General features: G+C 43.1%; 1 protein-coding gene across 2 annotated transcripts in view; it reads right to left on the reverse strand.

Annotated features, from left to right (window-relative positions):
- Positions 1-23,041, reverse strand: part of KIAA1549L (KIAA1549 like) — a gene marked incomplete at both ends in the record, with an annotated part of 289,990 nt that overhangs the window by 100,747 nt on the left and 166,202 nt on the right. For both annotated transcript variants that reach the window (XM_079707460.1, XM_079707459.1), the window contains 4 exons: positions 4,260-4,411; positions 13,827-13,886; positions 15,621-15,783; positions 22,660-22,793. In XM_079707460.1, the coding sequence (XP_079563586.1) occupies positions 4,260-4,411; positions 13,827-13,886; positions 15,621-15,783; positions 22,660-22,793 (509 nt within the window). The remainder of the gene's footprint in view (positions 1-4,259; positions 4,412-13,826; positions 13,887-15,620; positions 15,784-22,659; positions 22,794-23,041) is intronic.

The raw sequence follows: 23,041 nt of genomic DNA on the forward strand, positions 1-23,041 counted from the left end.
GCCTCATAAACTTAGCCAATCCTTTATTGTTGAACACTTAAATTGTTACTCACTTTTCAGCATTGTAACTAACAATTGATAGTCATTATAAATACATAAAATATAAGTTTAAAACCTACATAATGTTCTACTGTATGCATGTCTCATAAACCTAACTAACCCTTCATTTTTAAACATTTAGGTTGTTTTCAACTTTTTACTAGTGTAATTAACCATCGACAAACATTATGGCGTAATATAGTATTTTCCAAAGTGTACATTACAGATTACGAGTTTCACAGGATGTTAAAAGATGTTACAAAAATGTTTATAGCAGCATTGTTCATATCATAGCAAAAAAATCTGAAAATTCAGAATTCAGTAACAGAAGGATGGATACATGAGTTATGGTACAGTCACCCAATGCAATATTATAGAGTCATGTAAATGAACTATGGCTCTTTGTATCAATATGGGTGAATATAAAAGCCTGATGTGGAGCAAAAGAAACAAATTACAGAATATAAAATGCAAAACCGAATGATGTACTACTTAAGGATACACATGAGGATGGTAAAATCTATACAGAAAACACAGGTGTGATTTAATACAAAATTCAGAAGCACAGTCAACTCTGATGGGAAGGAAGTGAGTATGTATAATCAGAAAAGACACAGAAAAGGCTTCTGGGATAAGGTAACAGTAATGTTCTTACTCTTTGGGTTGTGGGTTCTTTTTTACTAGTGTTCTTTAAACTCTACATATTTGTATGCTCCTATGTGTGTATGCTATAAATAACAATTAAAATAAATATTACTACAACCCAATAAAAAATGGGTTTTAAAAAAGTCTGACTAGACACTTCACAAAGGAAGATATCTGAATGGCCAATAAGCATATTTTTTAAATGCTAAATGAGGAAATTCAATTTAAAACCACAAGTCATCATTATGAACCACCAGAATGGCTAAAATAAGAAGGGCTGACCACACCGTGTTGATGAGGAGGTGGGGTAACTCCACATCTGGTTGGTGGGAGTGGCAGAATCAAACTGTACACTTTGGGAAAAGGTCTGGCAGTCTCTCATAGAACTCACATACACCAACTCTATGACCCAGGAATTCCACTCCTACATACCCAAGAGAAATGGAAAGCACATGGCCATGGAAAGACCTGCAGAAGAGGCTCATAGAAGCTTTGTTTATAATAGCTAAAAATTGGGAAAAGCCCAGGTGTCCATCAACAGAAGCATGGATAAACAAACAGTAGTATATTTCATACAAGGGAATATTATTCAGCAATAAAAAGGAATAAACTACTGAATAAAAGAACAACATGGATGAATCTCAAAAACACTACAGAGTCAAAAAAGCCTTATACAAGAGAGAATATACTGTAGGATTCCACTTATATGAGGTTCTAGAACAGTCCAAACTGATCTACGGTATGGAAATGATATGTTATCAAATATAAAACAGTAACATAATACACTGTTAACTGTAGAACCTAGATGGTGAGTAAATGGGTGCTTACGTCATAATTTTTTCAACTTTTCTGTGAGTTTGAAAATGCTTATAATAAAATGTTGGGGAAATGTAGATATTATTATAAACAAGGGTCTTATTGGCATTTAAATGTAGAAACCAGTATATTGAAGAAAGTTAAGGAGATTTCTTTACTTGCAGGTTTTTTTAGAGTATTTGGTATGCCAATATGCCTTTGGAATCTTCAAGAACATTCTACAGGATGCAGCCTTGCCCAAACTGACCTGGCCAGAAAGCCCCTTTGCCTCTGGGCACCTTATAGAGTCATTTTCTGGACACTCTCTGAGAAACACTGCTCTTACCCTTTCATCTTTGTGTTCACCTCTATCTCCTCGAAATGAATTTCTAGGAGTAATGTTGTGACCATCTAAAAGATTCTTGTCTGAATTGCTCACCTGCCCTCCAGCAAGGTCATATCCATTTACTGTGTTTGAGGGTGCCCACTTCACTGCATCCTCATCAACACGGGGTAGTACCATTTTACTCATCTTGAAAATGGCATCTTGTGGTAGTTAAAACTTGCATTACTTTGATGACAAGAGTTAAATGTTTAAAAATGCTTACTGGTCATATGTATATCTTCCTTGGACTCAATTTTTCGCATACATCCACTAGAGAAATATCTTTAGATTCTAGACATTAAAATCTCCATATTCATGAAGGTGGCTCATCTTTACAAATGATCTGAGCCAAGACGAAAGACTTCTCTGGGTGAAGGATGATATAAGCTATGTAGAGTGAATTTTATTTGGGAAACTTGGGGGTGTTATTTCTGTCCCCAGTGGGAGAGGAGGTAGGGAGAGCGTTAGTATAACCAGGTACAAGGTGAATGAACATTCAAGTATCTAATAACTTGGCTCAATTTCAATTTAATAGCAAATTCTTCTTACCAAATTTCTCCAAGGATGATGTTGGAAGGTGGTCTACAGCCTCGGTAAACTGGGGATTTGCAGAAATAAACCCCTACTTACTTCACTCAGGCTTTCCAGGCAACGAAAGGGACCAAGCACACTGAGTACTCAGAAAAAAAGAGGCAACAGCATCTCACTGGGCTCTTTTAGACACTTAGAATGTGCTGGGTTTCTTAGGTTTACAAATAACACCAGGAGTGTAGGGTGATTCTTTCCTCCCCTTCAGCTGAGGCAAATCCCATTTCAACTGTCTGAATCCCAGCAACTTCCTTTCTGTCATTTGGAAAAGTGTGAATTATAGGGCTCACATGGACCCACAGAAGGGAAATCACAAACCTGGCACATGAAATTAACTATCGCTTTACCTCATGACAAGGCTGTCTCAGACCACAAAGGTTTTTAGAACCAAAGCAACATCCAAAGGACAAGAGGCCAAATTCACCAGCTGCGAACGGGGGACCTGGAGTCTCCCTAAGGGGCGTGATGTTGACTAACACAGGGAAGTGTGTTCCAGAAGATGGGTTGTTTGTACTTCCAAGATTGCCTGGGGACATGATCTGCAGACACTGTGGTAATGTCTGCAATTTCCTTTAAAGCTTCCTCTTAGACAGTGAGACACCACGCATGTGTGTTTGGGTTAAGTTACACACTAGATGTGGTCAATTACCAATCCAGGGGCAGTGGACTAGATCCCAGAAAATAAGAAGCCCACTTCCTAGAGGCAACTACCAGAAGCACTTCTGTAATTTGATACCATGCTCAAGAGAGCTTTTTAATTAGCATAACAAATGTTAGAAATGGGTTCTCTTTTGGTGAAATTAGTGGTACTCAAGATATGTGGATTGGCCAGAATATGCTATAGACACTCCCACTCTTGCTTGAACTGGATAAAGAATCTAGAGAGGCTTAGAGCCTCTACCCTCAGGATGGCTACTGGGTTCCCTCTGAAGCAGACTCTGAGATGAGTTGAATGCTTGTAATTTATTGGAGAGATGCAGGGAACTGACAGGGGGTGGAAGGGAGCTAACAAGGGATGCATTATGAAGCCAGTCACCAGAGCAGGAAACTAAAGCTTAATTCTCTGTGGGAAAGCTCTGGCAATGATCCTAAAGCAGACATTTCAGAATGCTCCCAGCCAAGAAGCAAGAGAGCTGTGGTATTTATACCTCCACCACTGGTGAATTCCCAGACACTTCCGGCCAGCCGTGGCTGGGCAAAGTACGTTCTGGCATCTCAAGAGCAGCCCATCAATAAAGAGATGCTGGAAGTTCATCAGCATTCATCATAGAAATTATAAGGGGGTTTGGGCGGGGCACCAGTAGTGTCTGCTACAGCTACCTACCCTGAATCCCTGTGTGGTCACATGTCCATTATCAACGTAGAGGGCTCTATCTGTTGAAACGGATTTGACAAGGCTAACAGAACCCCACACCTGTAAGGCTGATCGGTGTCTCTGCTGATCACAGTCATGGTGCTGAGAGGCCTGAAGGCTGGGACGTCAACCAGCCTCCAGAACAGGGTGCAGAGGAGTTGCCCTTGCCTACTAATAGCCTTTTGTTTAATAACTATGTGCACGTGGGCAGCATTTCTTCTGAGACCTCCTTTCCCTACAGTCTAGTAGTCGGGAGAGCAGCTCCCACCCTCCTTCATGATTTCGATGACTATGACTGTCACCCCCTCCCAAAACCTAAGAGCAGTGTGGATTAACCGGCCTCATCAGCTTGCAATGTGAGTGCTCCTTGGCACACAGTATGGTTTTCTTAGGCTCAAGAAGCACATTTCCACACCCTTCTTATAAGATCCCCATGACTTTGCGCACACCCACCTGCACGGTGTAGCTTCCCAGGGTGGTGGCCCGTTTAAACCGCCGGCCTTGTTGCTGGGACATCATGAACAGCTGGGCCAGGCGCTGCTCCATGACCCGGGCGAAGCTTTGGTTGTGCAGGCCCACCAGGGAACTGTCCACGCCCTGCAGCACTGTGGACACAGGACACAGAGGGGCTGTCAGAGGAGAGGCTGCCTGCTGACTCGGAACCACAGCCGCCACCACTGGCCCCCACCAGCCACTAAGGGCCATGGGCCCGACCCCATGTTAGGGTGTGGCCATCCTTCCCTCACTTTACCCTCACATCAGCCCCAGGAGTTAGGAATCGCTATTGACCTGTTCGAGATGCTGAAAAGGTTAAGTGACTTGTCTAGGGTCACACAGCTAGTAATCAGCAAAGCCAGGGCTCAAACCCGAGCCTGTGGAACCCCAAAGCATGCACTCTGTCCTTCACAAGCTGTGACAGGTGTAACGCTGCTGTATTAGGTCCCAACCTTATTTAAGAAAGTATGTGTTGTAAGAGTCCATATGGGAATACAGCATCGCTAATGGGTACAACTACTTGGACTTTTGGTGGTTCCCACTCAGAAGCCCTGGCTCAGCACTACCCTGATTTTACTTTTCCTTCCCCACAGCTTTGGTGAGAAATCTGAGCTCCATCCTGCAACTCAGCCCCTTCCGCATGGGCAAACCGCCCTGTTCGGTGTCCTCATCCCTCTCTCCTCAATGGGGTCCTTTCAGGGCTCACCCCTAAAGCTGCCCAGGGCCCCTGGAGTCTCTCTCACTTGAGAGCAGGATCGTGGATAGAAAGAGTGGGCTCTCTCAGCGCTGGCCCTTGCCAGTTGGGGGACTTTGGGCAAACCACCGGCCCTCTCAGAGTCCAAGTCCTTTTCTGTAAAACGGAATAAGAAGGGCTACATCACAGCAAATATATTTCTAGTGGGCTTTAAGGTTGAGATGAAATAAGATGTATATAGCAGCTTAGCATAGAGCCTGGTGTGCAGAAGGCAAATGAAACCCTGTCTTTCCATCCCTCCTTCACTGCTGGGCTTCATCCACATCCAGAGTATCTGTAATCAATGGGTAAGGCGTTGGTGATGGAATTCCAGGCAATGGCTGGTGCATGGGAGAGAATTTAGTGAACGTCAGAGCCGTCCAAGGACTGCTGTGGTCAATTACTATGGGGGCGACTGCCGTTTGCTGTCTACCCCCAAAGCCAGCCCTTCCTCCGAGACCCTTGGGGAGAAGCACACTTCTTCCCAAACACACAAACACTCCCTCTAAACACAGTCATCCCTGAAAACAAAAATGCTAAGAGCAATTCTCACCTTCTTAGACCAAAACTTACATGGGCTGGGAATGTAATACAAGGTTTTTCATTTAGCAGAGTTTGTCCTACTACAGTCCAGCCAAGGACCATTAATACCACCCGTCTACTGGGATCTGGCAATAGCTTGGATATAAAGATGGCATTGTTATTATGATGGCATTCTAACAGGGCCAGAACATGCAACGGATGACAACGAGATACTGAGAACGATGTTTAAACCGATCAATAGAAAAATAAAACCCACAGCTGAGTCTTAGAAATTATTTCTTTGCAACCACAAATGCTAAATAATCCCCACGGAGGGCATAAAGCAGATTTCCTTCCAGGGCCCTCATGAGGGACTCCCAGCTCAGCAGAACTCCTGCAAACAAAGATAAAACACTCCTGCACTTCCCACTGTGGCCCCTTGGAACCCTCCTGACACAGCTGTCAGGCTGAGGAAGGGCTGACCAGCCTCCTGACCCCAGAAGGAGAGCCTGTGTTCTTGCGCGTTCAAAGACACACCCTCCCATAAAAGGACAGCGCCAACTGCTGAAGGAAAAGCAAGAGAGGGGACACAGGATGGTCGAGGGATGTCATCATGGGTTACTTTACAGGAATCCCAGAGATGATGCAAGGGCAGACATCAAAGAAGTGGTGATGGTTGCACAACACTGTGAATGTACTTAATGCCCCTGAATTGTACACTTTAAAAATGGTTAAGGGCTTCCCTGGTGGCGCAGTGGTTAAGAATCCTCCTGCCAGTGCAGGGGACATGGGTTCGAGCCCTGGTCCGGGAAGATCCCACATGCCGTGGAGCAACTAAGCCCATGCGCCACAACTGCTGAGCCTGTGCTCTAGAGCCCGCGAGCCACAACTACTGAGCCTGCATGCTTCAACTACTGAAGCCTGCACGACTAGAGCCTGTGCTCCGCAACAAGAGAAGCCATTGCACATATATACACTACCAAATGTAAAACAGATAGCCAGTGGGAAGCAGCTGCATAGCACAGGGAGATCAGCTCGGTGCTTTGTGACCACCTAGAGGGGTGGGAGGGAGATGCAAGAAGGAGGAGATATGGGGATATATGTATATGTATAGCTGATTCACTTTGTTATAAAGCAAAAACTTACACACCATTGTAAAGCAATTATACTCCAATAAAGATACTTAAAAAAAAGAGAGAAGTCACCGCAATGAGAAGCCCGCGCACCGCAACGAAGAGCAGCCCCCGCTCATCCCAACTAGAGAAAGCCCGGGCAGAGCAATGAAGACCCAATGCAGCCAAAGATAAATAAATAGATAAATAAAATTTTTTTAAAAAGGTTAAAACGGTAAATCACACTTTATGTGTATTTTACCACAGTTTTAAAAATTGAGAAAAAATACCTCCAGGGAAGTACGGGAGGCCGTGGGAACCTGCCGCAGAGCTACATGGAATCAACTGGGCAGCTTCCTCATGCCTCGTGGCTCTATTTGCAAAGAGGATGTGTCCTTCTCAGGAGGCAGCTGGAGAAGAGCTGAGGGTTGGAGCCAGGGGCCTGGGTTTGAATCCTGATGCCCCCTTACCGAGAGTGTCTTGAGCAAGTTGCCTAGTTTCTCTGGGCCCCAGTTCCTTGTCAGAAAACACGGTTATCATAAGCTCCTCCTGACTGTATCATTGCAAAGAACAGTATACTTTATTAAAAAATGCTTCCAGCATAGTGCCATAAAGCACTTGAGAGGGGGGTGCCCATAAACAGTAGCTGTTGTTGCTCAAACGCGCCTTCTGCTTCACTAGACACATCCTCACCAGAGGAAGGAACTGCCTGGAAAACACAGAGCTGTGTTCCAGGACTGCAGCTCCTTTCCTTTCCCCTGAGAAGCACGACGGACCTCAGCCTCCTGGCCCTCTCTGCCCGCCTGGAAGGGAGTGGAAAGAGGTGTGTGCCCATAGCTCTCACAGAGACACGGAAGCAGTAGCGGGGGTTGGACCCTGGCACGGGGGCCCAGGAAGACCGCAGCCCCTCAGTACATGAGGCAGGGCCCTGGCCACCCACCCTTACCCACCCCTGATTCAGCTCAGAGGAGGCGGGCAAGTCCCTGCTGTGTTCCTAGGAGCTTTGTCCAGAGGATTTGGTGACTGTAACATCACTGGTCTCTCATTCCTTCTTTGTTTACAATTGCACTGGGCTCTAAGATTCCAACGATCAGGCCAAGTGAACTCAAGTTAAGTTGTTTTATTCGTGGTTGAATCTCACATACTCAGAGCCAAAAGAACCTCAGTCCTCAGCTCACATCTTTTCCTGATTCTAAAGGTGAGCATGTGATGCCTAGTGGGTCTAAGTTGACTTGCTCAAGGACACACTAGGTTAGTCAGTAGCAGAGCTGAGACCAGAAGAAATCCTGTAATTGCTGGGTCTGGGATATTTTGACTCTGGTAGGTGAAATAAAGACAGATGAATAAACGTAAGAGGGGCTCTCACCTCTGTCAGGCAGCAATATTAAGTCTGTACATTTCTACCCCGCCGCATATATACACCCCTGACTGCAGGATCCATGAGAGCAGGGTAGCCCCTGGGTATTCTGTAAAGAGGGGCTGCAGGAGTCACCCTAAGCCAGTGATTTTCCACCACAGCGGGACCCACACTCAGGGAGGGGAGAAGTGGATAGTGTGCCAAAACATATTTAATATAAGTTTAGTCAGAAAACAGATGAAAACATGTTAGGCTTTTATAATACAAATTACAGGAAGAAAAGTTGCCTCAAATCCTCTTGGCTGTTAGCAATGAGCAGAAGACAGGATGCCCAGGATGAATATCTGGGCAGACAGGTTATTCGAGGGACTGTAGGTCTGAACAAGTGCTGTCTTCATCTCTCAGTTCCTAATCTCCTACCCCTTCTGGAAAAGATGGTTAAAGTTGGTGGTGGCCACCCATGGGTCTAGAAAGTGGTTATGGGCCAAAGGGAAGGCAGGAGGGTCATCCTGAGACCTGGACCTGTCCCCTCTTCCCCCCCAAGCACGAATCAACTGATCCAATCAGCCCCAAACACAGTGATGGGTACCACAGTGTATGCTGATTACCAACAGGCAGCAACAGTGATAACAAAGTTGGATACGTAGGTGAGTGGGCAGGGGTCAAGTCCCAGAAGAATCCTGAAAACAAGACCATGTATGGAGCTTTTTATTAAGGTTATGTCACTAAAACAGAGGCAGGGCAAGACGCAGGTACATGAGGAAAGCATGAGACAGGAGTCTGTCAAGGACAGGATGTTCGACCACTGAATGTAAATCTTAAAAGTGAAGAGAAGGGAGGAAATGTCTACAAGTTAAAAAACAGCATTCCCTGTGCAGGAAAGGTGATTTTGTAAATGTTACATAACCTGCTGGTTACCAACATGTGTTGCATTGTCTCTCTTGAGCATAAACTCTGGTGGGTTGTTGTTGTTTCCTTTTTAAACATTTCTTTAGTTGGCCTTCTTAGCAGGTAAAATAATCTCTACAAATCCATGGCTTTGCAGGGGAGAAAGAAATGCAATTTTCTGCAATTTAGGAGAGATCTTGAGCAGGCTTCACCAAGCTCCTTGGTTAGTATTCCAGGCAGCAGCCCATCTACTGTTTGTTTGGGACAGCAAGGGAGGGAGGAGACAGGCAAGGGAAGGAGGTTTGGGAGGGGCTGCTTGTTCAGGCACATCTTCCAGGACTTGCAAAATCTTCCTCCCTCCTTGTAATGGGCTGAATTGTGTCCTCCCACCACTCACATGTTGACGTTTTAACTCCCAGGACCTCAGAATGCGACTGTATTTGGAGATAGGGCCTTTAAAGAGGCAATTAAGATAAAATGAGGCCATCAGGGTGCGGCCTAATCCTATAGTGACTGGTGTCCTTATAAGAAGAGAAAACTGGGCTTCCCTCGTGGCGCAGTGGTTGAGAGTCCGCCTGCCGATGCAGGGGACACAGGTTCGTGCCCCGGTCCGGGAAGATCCCACATGCCGCGGAGCAGCTGGGCCCGTGAGCCATGGCCGCTGAGCCTGCACGTCCGGAGCCTGTACTCCGCAGCGGGAGAGGCCACAACAGTGAGAGGCCCGCGTACCGCAAAAGGAAGAGAAAACTAAGACACAGACATACACAGAGGGAAGATGGCCATCTACAAGCCAATGAGAGAGACCTCAGAAGAAAACAACCCAGCTGACACCTTGATTTTAGACTTCCAGCCTCTAGAGTTATGAGAAAATAAATTCCTGTTGTTGAAGCTCCCCCAGCCTGGGGTACTTTATTACGGCAGCTCTAGCAGAGTAACACCCTTCCGTCCCTCCCCTTGAAACTGAGGAGGACCCTGTGGGGCTCCTGGGCACGGAAGCCTTTTTGTCCCCCCTTTCTTGTAGGCAAGACTCCAGCCTCCATGACCTTCCCTGAGTTCCAAAGGGCAGATTCCAAGAGTTACTAATCAAGGGAGGAGCAGCCAAGAAACCACCTGAGGCAAGATTAAAGGGACCAGAGAAGCTCATCAAGATTAGGAGACCGACCACCTGAGACAAGAGTAAAGGCATGCAGACCCTGCACACACCCTAATTTTATCAGCAACCCCACCCTTGAACTATTGCTATAAAACTCATCAAATCCTCCCGGGTTGGGACACATAGTTTTTCGAGGCAGGAGCTTGCTGTGTTCCGCTTTGCCTGGCAAAGCAATGAAGCTATCCTCTTCTACTTCACCCAAAACTCCATCTCTGAGATTCAGTGTGGCACCGGTTACAGAGAAGCTGAGCTTTTGGCATCACCCTTTATGGCCCGGCTGGTCACTTTTCCTCCTAAAAGCATCTGTCCTCTCTCTCTGCTTCCAATCCTTTCTTCTCTAATTTTCAGAGCTACTGTCTGGCTTTTGAAAAACACAAGCAAAAATTTTTTGCTGTTTCATACATCTCAGCTGGGAAATGTCAAAAAAGAAAAAAGGAAACTGCCACCCAAACACCCTTTTACTTCCATCCACCCTCACTGTCAGGACATGCCCGGGCTCCACCAGGATCAGCGCAGGGGAACTGGGGAGAGAGAAAAATGCATGCCTGGCATTCCTCTGACTTTCATTTGGGTTTTGTAAAGCAGTGCAGAAAATCCTATGATCTTTAAATGATCTTTAAACGAATAGACAACCATTCACATGGACATGTCCCAGACGTCCACAGCTTAATGCTGCACCTTTTGATGGGTACATATTTTGCGAAGAGGAGGCTCCTGGGTGGGACTTTCAACGTAGCTGTTTTGAATTGGTTATTTAACCCTCATCTTCAGCGTGCTGTCTTTTCCTATCTCAGCTTACTCCACCCACTTCTGGTCCTAGGGAAGTAACTCCTTGGCGTATAAGACAGGACCCAAGAAAAGATGCCAATTCTATCACTGAATGGCATGCAGTTTTTAAAAATAAACCAACCTTTCCAAAATATAGCAGAGGGAGGAACACTCCCACACTCATTCTACGAGGCCACCATCACCCTGATACCAAAACCAGACAAAGATGTCACAAAGAAAGAAAACTACAGGCCAATATCACCGATGAACATAGATGCAAAAAACCTCAACAAAATACTAGCAAACAAAATCCAGCAGCACATTAAAAGGATCATACACCATGATCAAGTGGGGTTTACCCCAGGAATGCAAGGATTCTTCAACATATGCAAATCAATCAAATGTGATAAACCATATTCACAAATGGAAGGATAAAAACCATATGATCATCTCAATAGATGCAGAAAAAGCTTTCGACAAAATTCAACACCAATTTATGATAAAAACTCTCCAGAAAGTAGGCATAGAGGGAACTTACCTCAACATAATAAAGGCCATATATGACAAACCCACAGCCAACATCGTTCTCAATGGTGAAAAACTGAAACCATTTCTCTAAGATCAGGAACAAGACAAGGTTGCCCACTCTCACCACTATTATTCAACATAGTTTTGGAAGTTTTATCCACAGCAATCGGAGAAGAAAAAGAAACAAAAGGAATCCAAATCGGAAAAGAAGAAGTAAAGCTCTCACTGTTTGCAGATGACATGACACTATACATAGAGAATCCTAAAGATGCTACCAGAAAACTACTAGAGCTAATCAATGAATTTGGTAAAGTAGCAGGATACAAAATTAATGCACAGAAATCTCTTGCATTCCTAAACACTAATGATGAAAAATCTGAAAGAGAAATTAAGGAAACACTCCCATTTACCACTGCAACAAAAAGAAGAAAATACCTAGGAATAAACTTACCTAAGGAGACAAAAGACCTATATACAGAAAACTATAAGACACTGATGAAAGAAATTAAAGATAATATAAACAGATGGAGAGATATACCATGTTCTTGGATTGGAAGAATCAACATTGTGAAAATGACTCTACTACCCAAAGCAATCTATAGATTCAGTGCAATCCCTATCAAACTATCAATGGCATTTTTCACAGAACTAGGACAAAAAATTTCACAATTTGTATGGAAACACAAAAGACCCCAAAGAGCCAAAGCAATCTTGAGAAAGAAAAATGGAGCTGGAGGAATCAAGCTCCTGGACTTCAGACTGTACTACAAAGCTACAGTAATCAGGACAGTATGGTACTGGCCCCAAAACAGAAATATAGATCCATAGAACTGGATAGAAAGCCCAGAGATAAACCCACACACCTATGGTCACCTTATTTTTGATAAAGGAGGCAAGAATATACTATGGAGAAAAGACAGCCTCTTCAATAAATGGTGCTGGGAAAACTGGACAGCTACATGTAAAAGAATGAAATTAGAACACTCCCTAACACCATACACAAAAATAAACTCAAAATGGATTAAAGACCTAAATGTAAGGCCAGACAATATAAAACTCTTAGAGGAAAACATAGGCAGAACACTCTATGACATAAATCACAGCAAGATCCTTTTTGACCCACCTCCTAGAGAAATGGAAATAAAAACAAAAATAAACAAATGGGACCTAATGAAACTTAAAAGCTTTTGCTCAGCAAAGGAAACCATAGATAAGACGAAAAGACAACCCTCAGAATGGGAGAAAATATTTGCAAATGAAGCAACTGACAAAGGATTAATCTCCAAAATTTACAAGCAGCTCATGCAGCTCAATATCAAAAAAACAAACAACCCAATCCAAAAATGGGCAGAAGACCTAAACAGACATTTCTCCAAAATAGATATACAGATTGCCAACAAACACATGAAAGGATGCTCAACATCACTAATCACTAGAGAAATGCAAATCAAAACCACAATGAGGTATCACCTCACACCAGTCTGAATGGCCATCATAAAAAAATCTACAAACAATAAATGCTGGAGAGGGTGTGGAGAAAAGGGAACCCTCTGGCACTGTTGGTGGGAATGAAAATAGATACAGCCACTATGGAGAACAGTACGGAAGTTCCTAAAAAAACTACAAATAGAACTACCATACGACCCAGCAATCCCACTACTGGGCATATACCCTGAGAAAACCAAAATTCAAATAGAGACATGTACCACAATGTCCACTGCAGCACTATTTACAATAGCCAGGACATGGAAGCAACCTAAGTGTCCATCGACAGACGAATGGATAAAGAAGATGTGGCACATATATACAATGGAATATTACTCAGCCATAAAAAGAAACAAAATTGAGTTAGTTGTAGTGAGGTGGATGGACCTAGAGTCTGTCATACAAAGTGAAGTAAGTCAGAAAGAGAAAAACAAATACAGTATGCTAATACATATATATGGACTCTAAAAAGAAAAAAGGTTCTGATGAACCTAGGGGCAGGATAGGAATAAAGACGCAGACATAGAGAATGGACTTGAGGACACGGGGAGGGGGAAGGGTAAGCTGGGACGAAGTGAGAGACTGGCATGGACATATATACATTACCAAACGTAAAATAGATAGCTAGTGGGAAGCAGCCACATAGCACAGAGAGATCAGCTCGGTGCTTTCTGTTCACCTAAAGGGGTGGGATAGGGAGGGTGGGAGGGAGACACAAGAGGGAGGAGGTATGGGGATATACGTATACATATAGCTGATTCACTTTGTTATACAGCAGAAACTAACACAACATTGTAAAGCAATTATACTCCAATAAAGATGTTAAAAAATAATAAAGAAAGAAAAGAAAGAGAGAGAAAAAAGAAAGAAAGAAAGAAAGAAAGAAAGAAAGAAAGAAAGAAAGAAAGAAAGAAAGAAAAAGAAAAAGAAAAATAAACCAACCTGATAGGGTGAAAGGGGAAATGAAAGAAGAGATTACCTGTAATTACCCAGTAGTCTCTGGTTGTTTCTGATATATCAAGGTTGGGGTATTCCAGTGCTAAAACAAACAAGAAACACACCAAATTACTTTCACAGGTTTTATATGTAAATATTGTTCAGAGAAATAGACATAGCTGACAAAATACCAAGCAGCTAAATCCTGCTTTATATCATTCTTGGGAACTCTAGGACATACAGACTGAAACTTGCTATTCAGAAAACTAAAATACTCAGTAAAGGGCTTTTGCATGTCTGCTTTCGGTTTTTCCATCAAAACCTTCTTAAGTGAAACACTTCCATTGTCAAGACCTACAGCTAGAACCTATCTTAACAATAGCTTTCTCTTTAAAAATTATCCAACCATCATAACATTTTTAGGAATAATTATTTCTTGAATGGATTTTTCCAGTGTCAAGGACTAAGTTTTGTAGCCAAATGTAACAGTACCATTTCTTTACAGGTGTGGTGACCATCAGAGTTAATACATGTAAAAGGCTTAGCATAGTACCTGGCACATAGTAAGTACTCAATAAATCATAGTTGTGTTATTGTTATTATTCTCAGAATATCAAGATGATGAAAAAGGAAATTCTTCACGTGCTGCCAGGTGACATAATGCCATCTTTTATGACATCATCTTTTCCATAAAATCCAGAAGCATCTTTCCCTAGTATATGGAAAGTCACAAAAGCTTGTCATTAAACAAACATTAAAAAAAAAACTCTGGGGCTTCCCTGGTGGCACAGTGGTTGGGAGTCCGCCTGCCGATGCAGGGGACACGGGTTCGTGCCCCGGTCCGGGAGGATCCCACATGCCGCAGAGCAGCTAGGCCCGTGAGCCATGGCCGCCGAGCCTGCACGTCCGGAGCCTGTGCTCTGCAATGGGAGAGGCCACAACAGTGAGAGGCCCGCGTACCGCAAAACAAACAAACAAACAAAAACTCTGAGTGTCTACTATGTGCTAATAAGTACATTCACACACATTATCTCACTTATCTACAATATATAAAGCAACCAAAGAAGGAAATAGAAACAATTTTGCTAATACATGTTTAAAAAAAAAACTTGCCCAGTGACCTTTAGAAATGTACCAATGATTAAATTTAAGAGCATAGATCTTTACTTCCTTTGGCTACCGAGTAAATGTTTGGGTACAAAATGTAGGCTGCATCGTCTTCAAAGTCTATGCCTGCTGCATGGTAATGAGGATTATGTAACTGAAGCATTAGAGGAAGATGAGGCCACAAGCCTACGGGGACTTCATCAAGTGAAGTCACGATGCTGACTGCACATGAGTTGCATTATAATATCTATAGCCCGGGCAAGGGCTGAAGGCCCAGGAACATTTGCTGATGGCAGAAGTGGAGGAAACCATAGCAACCCAGATTGCCACGAGGACAGATGCCATACCAGGCAGTGTTATAAGCTCAGAAGGCAGACTGCTTGGGTTCAAACCCCAGGTTCCATGTCTCGCTAGCTATGTCAGAGTAGGCATCTTGTTAAAACTCTTGGAGTTTCAGTTTTCCCATCTGCAAAATGGAGTTAATTTTGCACCTACCTTATAGGGTAGTTGTGAGGATTAAATGAGATATGATATTAGTGAAGGGTAAAAGCACCTAGTGCTTTTTTCAACGTGTAATAAAGTTTTCATCAATTCAATTCCCATTGATCACGTTTCAGTTGTGATATAATGACAAAAGAGTTAGCATGTGGCCTGGCACCACGGAGGTTTGCTAAACAGAGAGGGCCCCGGAGAAGATGGCAGAGTCCCTGTAGGACGTGGACATACTCACGTTCAGCGATGGTGAGCGGCGGGTAGGTGAGGTAGAACCCCACCAGCTCAGCGGAGAGCTGGCGGAGGAGGCTGCTGGCCACGGTGCCGTTGAGGAAGGAGCTTCGATTGCCCACCACGTACACCAAGGTGACTGTCTGGGAGGCGTTGGACGTGCTCACCATCTGAATCGACACAGGAGGAAAGGGGAGGGAGACATGCCAAATAAGATGAGGGTCTGTTTCATGGAGGCCGAGGGAGGAGGAGTTTAAGGAGAAGCTGAGGTGAGGAATGAAAGGGAGGTGGGAAGAGAGCAAGGAAGAGATAAGAATAACAATAGTTGTCACTTACAGATTGCTTGCTTACATGCCAGACATCGTGCTAAGGGCACATGATCTCATTTAATCCTCACCGCAACCCTAGGAGGTATATCCTGTTATGACTCCCTTTTACAGAGGAGGAAACTGAAGCCCAGAATGATCAAGGGACTTGCCCAAGGTCACACAGCTAATAAGTGACAGAGACAGGATTCCAACCCAGGAAGCCTGACTTTGGGTTTTAACCACTGCTGTGTGTATCTTTTCCAGGGGCTAAATGGTCTCAGGCTACTTTTATGGTTCTGAAAATACACAATAGAGCATAGGAATGGTAAATGTAAGGAGGACTCAACTGCTCAGACAGGGAAAGCCTGAGTCAAACTTTTGGGGGTTTTAAAGTTGAAAGGACGGGGAATGCACACCGTCCATCATCAACCTAGTCATGGACAGCGTGACCGAACCTGATGACAAAACGAATTCAGAAATAGAAAACAGCTTCTTTAGAGAGAGATTCCATTTCCTTGTGGTCTATTAATTCAATGTAAAACATGTTAATATTACTATGAGATGGTGTGGTTTTCTTCTCAAATCTTGTCTAAGTCAGTTTTTTAGTTATGAGGAAGTGAGACTTTTATAGGTCAATGTATACATAAAAATATCCCACAGATGAGATTTGAAAAACAGATGCAGTAGGAAGGCATTCCGTCTGGTGAGACACTCTTTATGGGCTTCTGTGCTGAGCGTCTCCCCCTTCCCCCTCCAGATCCGTTTGCCACCCTGCCCTCATCCTGCTCAGCGCCCCCCGAGGCACACCCCTGTGGACCACGTCAATGGGCTCCTTGGACCCCTGGCTTCAGCTGCAGGGAGCTCAGGAGGATGTGGGAGAGAAGGAGGAGAGTGAGGTCAGAGAGTTGGTGTCAGGGACTCCCTCCTGTGAGGTCACAGCTCATGTTGGGCAGCTCTGGCCTCAGGCTTCCCACAACTGCTCGCTCCTCTCACGGCATCAGCCCCAACTGTCACAGCCTTGGCAGCTGCACTGTCCCTGTGGTTTCCCTAGAGCCCACCCACACTTCTACAAAGTCCTTTTCCTTGGACTTTCCTCAAATTATCTTCATTTGAATGTGTCCTCTCTTTCTGCCGGAAACGGATACCCAGTCTGTCCCAGACCTCTGTGTGCTCAGACATAAATATCACTGCAACGCTCCTTTTAAACCTTACTTTGAAGAAGACCGTCAAGAGTAGCTTCTTCATGTTATTTCGAACTTTCTCCCATAAGTGGAAGTTCCTTTTAAATTCTCTAACACAGTACCTAGAGTCCCATGATTAATGACATACGGAGTCAACTTTTCTGGTCAACTCTTACTTCCTCTCCAACAGTATTTCTGGAATGTGGTTTAGCCACAGATATTCATGCCTCTCCCAAGGTACCTAGAAAAAAGGCACCTCTTTCTGAATAATTCAAAAGACCTCACTGCACTGTCACCTAAAAAAATAATAACTAAAATAACTTTGCAACCTTTATCTCTATTCTGAACGCTCTAGTTTTTTGCTTTTCAACAAAACTAAATCTCACTGGATCCCAAAGAGCTTGCAATATGGTATCTCTGTACATACTGCACTCGATCAGGTAACTTATACATTTTTTTCAGATAAGAATTTTTTATTGAGGAGACATCACTGACATACAACATTATATTAGTTTCATACTTTTTTGTGGTAAAATACACATTACATTTTAACCATTTAAAGTGTACAGTTCAGTGGCATTGAGTACGTTCGCATTATTGTGCAGTTATCACCACCATCCATCTCCAAAACTTTTTCATCATTCCAAACTGAAACTCTGTACCTACTAAATAACACCCCATTTCTTCCTCTTCCTAGCTCCTAGAAACCACCATTCTATTTTCTCTCTCTATTAATTTGACAAAACTAAATACTTTTTATAAGTGGAATCATACAGTATTTGTCCTTTTGTGACTGGCTTCTTTCACTTAGCATGATGTCCTCAAGGTACATTCATGTTGTAGCCTGTGCCAGAATTTCCCTCCTTTTTAAGGATGAATAATATTCCATCACATGTATGTACCACATTGACTTATCCATTCACCCACCGATGGACACTTATGTTGCTTCCACCTTTTGGTTGTTGTGAATAATGCTGCTATGAACACCGGTGTTCCAATATCTGTTCAAGTCCCTGGTTTAAATTCTATTGGGTATATACCCAGAAATAGAATTGTTGAATCATATGGTAATTCTATGTTTTTTGAGGGAATGCCATACTGTTTTCCACAGCAGCTGCACCATTTGACACGTCCACCAGCAGTGCACAAGAATCCCAATTTCTCCTTACCAATGCTTATTATTCTCTATTTTTTTTTTTATAATAGCCATCCTGTGGGTCCGTGAGCCATGGCCGCTGGGCCTGTGCATCCCGAGCCTGTGCTCCGCAACGGGAGAGCCCACAACAGTGAGAGGCCCAAGTAACGCAATAAATAAATAAATAAATAAATAAATAAATAAATAAAATATAATAGCCATCCTCAATAGGTGTGAGTGGTATTTCATGGTTTTTATTTGCATTTCCCTAATGATTAGTCATGTCGAGCATCATTTCATGTGCTTATTGGTTACCTGTATATCGTCTTTGGAGAAATGTCTATTCAAGTCCTTTGCCCATTTCTTACTTGGGTTGTTTGGTTTTTTTGTTGCTGAGCTGTAGGAGTTCTTTACATATTCTAGATATTAACCCCCTATAGATACATGACTGGCAAATATTTTCTCCCATTCTGTGGGTTGCCTTTTGATTATGTCCTTTGAGCCACAAAAGGTTTTAATTTTGATGACATCTAACTTATTTATTTTTTCTTTTGTTACCTGTGCTTTTGGTGTCATATCAACAAATCACTGCCAAATCCAATGTCATGAAGCTTTTCTCCCCTATTTTCTTCTAAGAGTCCTACAGTTTTAGCTCCTACATTTAGGTCTTTGATCTGTTTTGAGTTAACTTTTGCATACGGTGTTAGGTGAGGATCCAACTTCATTCTTTTGCTTGTGGATATCCAGTTTCCTAGTAGTACTGGTTGAAAAGACTGTCCCTTCCCCCACCAAATGGTCTCATCAAAAATCATTTGACCATATATGTAAGGGTTTATTTCTGGGCTCTCTATTCTGTTCCATTGGTCCATATGTCTGTCTTTATGCCAGTACCATACTGCTTTGATTACCATAGTTTTGCACTAAGTTTTGAAATCAGTAAGTGTGAGACCTCCAACTTTGTTTTCCTCTTTCAAGATTGTTTCGGCTATTCGGGGTCCCTTGATATTTCAGGTGAATTTTAGGATGGATTTTTCTATTTCTGCAAAAAACATCACTGGAATTTTGATAGGGATTGCATAGGGATCATTCTGGGTAGTATTTGACATCATAACAATACTAAGTCTTCCAATTCATGAGCACAGAATGTCTTTCCATTTATTTGTGTTTCCTTTACTATACTCATTTTTTTTTTTATAGCTAAGAAAATTGTGACCATTCTTGGGGGCTGCTTAACAACAACTTCATAAATAAGAAGAGGTCCACAGGCCTGAAACCAAGGTCATATCACTGTTCCTTGATAGTCATGCCTTGTCCCTTGCAGGGGATACTTTCCCATTACCCCTCTACTCTTAGACTCGTATGGGTTCTGACCGTATCTCTTACTTCCCATTCACTCATGCCATGATTCACTTAGCTAATTAGACTCACAATGCTGACAGAATGGAAAGCTGTTGTTTTCATTCTTAGTATCCATTCTCCCTTCTTCCTTGTCAGCACCACAATTCTCCTTGTGGAAACACCTCCTCCTCTCCAATCAGTTCATGTGCTTTGGGTGCAGTTGTCCCACTCAGGTTCCAGGAGTGGGCATCTCAGCCAGACTTAGTTGACTGGGATATTTCATATCCTTGACCACAGTTACTGGTCCAGAAATGGGCACATGATCCAAGAGGGTTCAATGAAAACTAATCCAGGATTTTGACTGGAATGACACAAAAAAGGCACTCTGGATCCATGAGACTGTAAGTAATAAGGATGAGGCAAACCTGGAGGTGCCAGGGGCCTGAGGATGATGCCACCCAGAGCAAGGCAAGCCAAGAGATGAAGAGAGAACTTCATGAAGAAATCATGTAAGCACCTGGATCCAATTGTTCCTGAAGTAAGGAGCTGTGAACCTTTTGGTTACATGACCCAATCACTTCCTCTTTTTGCATAAGACTGTGAGCTTGGATTCTGTTGCTTATAATCAAAAAGTCCTAACTGAGTCTACTATACTCTAGCCCCTAATATCTATGCTATACAAGTAAAAAATAATTAAGTTACTTTTTCGATGACTCTCTGAACAAATTAAATATTTACATGGTCTTATTCCACAAAAGATCCAAGGTGCCCCACAAATTACATTTAATACAATAAAATGGTAATTTATTAATTACAAAACCAGGTCCTGAAAAAACAGATTAAAGACAACCCTGGGGGGATGATTAGCATGTAGCAATCTATGCATGATATAGGGGCCTAGAGGGTTACTAAATCCACACAACAACTTTGGCTCTGGGCTTCCTGCCAGCCAAGGCAAAAAGTGAAAGAGGGTTAATAAAACAATTCACCCAAAGCTGTGGATATGTTCGAGAGCATCTAAAATCTATTTAAATGCAATTATCTAATTGCCCATCGTAGTCTTTTCCAAGGAATGTTTGTTACTTGCTTTATAAAGTTTCATCTCATGGCCCCTGACTATCATACGACAATACAAGAGAGGCTTCTTAAGGCCAAGGGCAGCTTATGTATCTTGGTGTCCCTTCCAGTGCCTGATAAAGAGAAGCTGGCTGATAAGTCTGTGCTTCTTGAATATAATTAGAATATGTTCCACTGCCAAGCTCCAATAAGACTCATGTACCTGTGAGGATCATAAATGCAATCAGAAAGAAAAAGGAGTTGAGTCACACTCCTTACATAAATCTTATGTCTGTGACATATTTTTAGATCTTAGTCTAATATGAACCAGATCATAATGAGATACTTCCATATATACTTTGGGTGAATCTAGAAAAGGACAACTGCTCATTCAAATTAAAATGTATGCTTTCCACATCATATTGGCTTTGCTGATAATTCACTTATGCTAAATGTCAATTTTAAAACCACTGGGTTTAATTGCAAAGGCTTTAATTCAGTAAAAACAGAGACATTAGTTAGTACAGTTAATTAGAGAAATTTGGGGGCTGGATGAATATGATTAAGAAGCATCTGTCTTTAGTGAGATGTTATCAATATAATTGTAAAAAATGGGTCTGAGAAACGCTTTCGGTAGCATGTCTACTGTAAATCCAGGAAGTTGAAATACAGTATACCAGGAGTGGGATTGCCCTGTAAGATAATGCATATGCTTGCCAAAAATTTCATCAAGGATCCCATTTCGGCATTGCACTGATGCTAGTAGAGCATGGTAGATTAGAGTATGGGCTTTGGCTCAAGTCTTTTTTTTTTTTTCAGTTTGCTTTATCTATTTATTTATTTTTGGCTGTGTTGGGTCCTCGTTTCTGTGCGAGGGCTTTCTCTAGTTGTGGAGAGCGGGGGCCACTCTTCATCGCGGTGCGCGGGCCTCTCACTATCGCGGCCTCTCCTGTTGCGGAGCACAGGCTCCAGACGCGCAGGCTCAGTAATTTTGGCTCACGGGCCCAGTTGCTCCGCGGCATGTGGGATCTTCCCAGACCGGGGCACGAACCCGTGTCCCCTGCATCGGCAGGCAGACTCTCAACCACTGCGCCACCAGGGAAGCCCTGGCTCAAGTCTTAATTCCATTCCTTACCAACTGTGTGACCTTCTGGAAGTTTCCTACCCTTCTCTCAGTTCTCTCTCCTGTGAAATGCTGATAATAACACCTCAGAAGGATGTCTTGAGTATTATGTAGCAAAACATTTATAAAACACTTAGCACAGTCCTGGCACATAGTAAACCCTAAAATGTGTGTGTGTGTGTGTGTGTCTAAAATAAGGTGATTGTTCATGTGGATGCCTGGAAAACAGCTCAAAGAAAATCACAGAATAGGCAAATCTTGGTGAGTTAGCTATTTAGAAATGATTCATTTTATATGCGACATTTGACCTACAGAGTATATTCTAGTTCATTTTTTAAAAATAATAAATGGGGGCTTCCCTGGTGGCGCAGTGGTTGAGAGTCCGCCTGCCGATGCAGGGGACACGGGTTTGTGCGCCGGTCCGGGAAGATCCCACATGCCGCGGAGCGGCTGGGCCCGTGAGCCATGGCCGCTGAGCCTGCGCATCCGGAGCCTGTGCTCCGCAACAGGAGAGGCCACAACAGTGAGAGGCCTGCGTACCGCAAAAAAATAAAAATAAAAAAAAAAATAATAATAATAATAAATGTATTAGAAAGGCTTAAGGAAGCTTTAAGCCTTCCCAAGAAAGGCTTGGGAAAATAAATATAAAATCCCAAATCACAGCAGGTACACAGTGTCACAGCATCTCCTTTGTCATGACCACCACACCCCAGACATCCTCATCATTGCTAGGCTGACTCAACTCAGTGGCCCCAAAGTGGCACCTTCTCCTGTTGATATCACATGCCCGAAGTACAAAGTTACGTTACACCTGCTTTGAAATGCAGGACCAAATCACTTCTTGCCAACATTTGTGTTCCGGTTGGTCTCTGTCAACTACACAGCTGAAGCACCCTCCTCCTTACCTGAATCGTCAGGTTGCTTTTAGTATTCAGAACTTTCCTCTCGGCGTCCTGGAAGGCCCTCTGTAGCCTCTGTTCCATCGTCTGAGCAAACTTGCAGGACTGTATGTTGTCCGACTGGCTCACAAACTGTAGCACTAGAATGAGAGTAATGTATCAGTGCTCACCAAAGCTCTGTGTCTTAGTTCCTTGAACTTAATAGCAGTCATGATATAAAACGGCATGATTTTACATCAGAGAAATCAGACAAATAAGAAGGACAGTTGCAGTTTTGGAACTGACTTTTAAAATGATTTATAACATAGAAGAATTAAAAGCGGGACTGAACCTGAGATTCCCTCCAATGCAAAGGATTTTGTGATTTCATCTGATTGGCATATGGAGA

Source organism: Hyperoodon ampullatus (genome assembly GCF_949752795.1).
Source record: "Hyperoodon ampullatus genome assembly, chromosome: 7".
Taxonomy (NCBI): Eukaryota; Metazoa; Chordata; class Mammalia; order Artiodactyla; family Ziphiidae; genus Hyperoodon; species Hyperoodon ampullatus.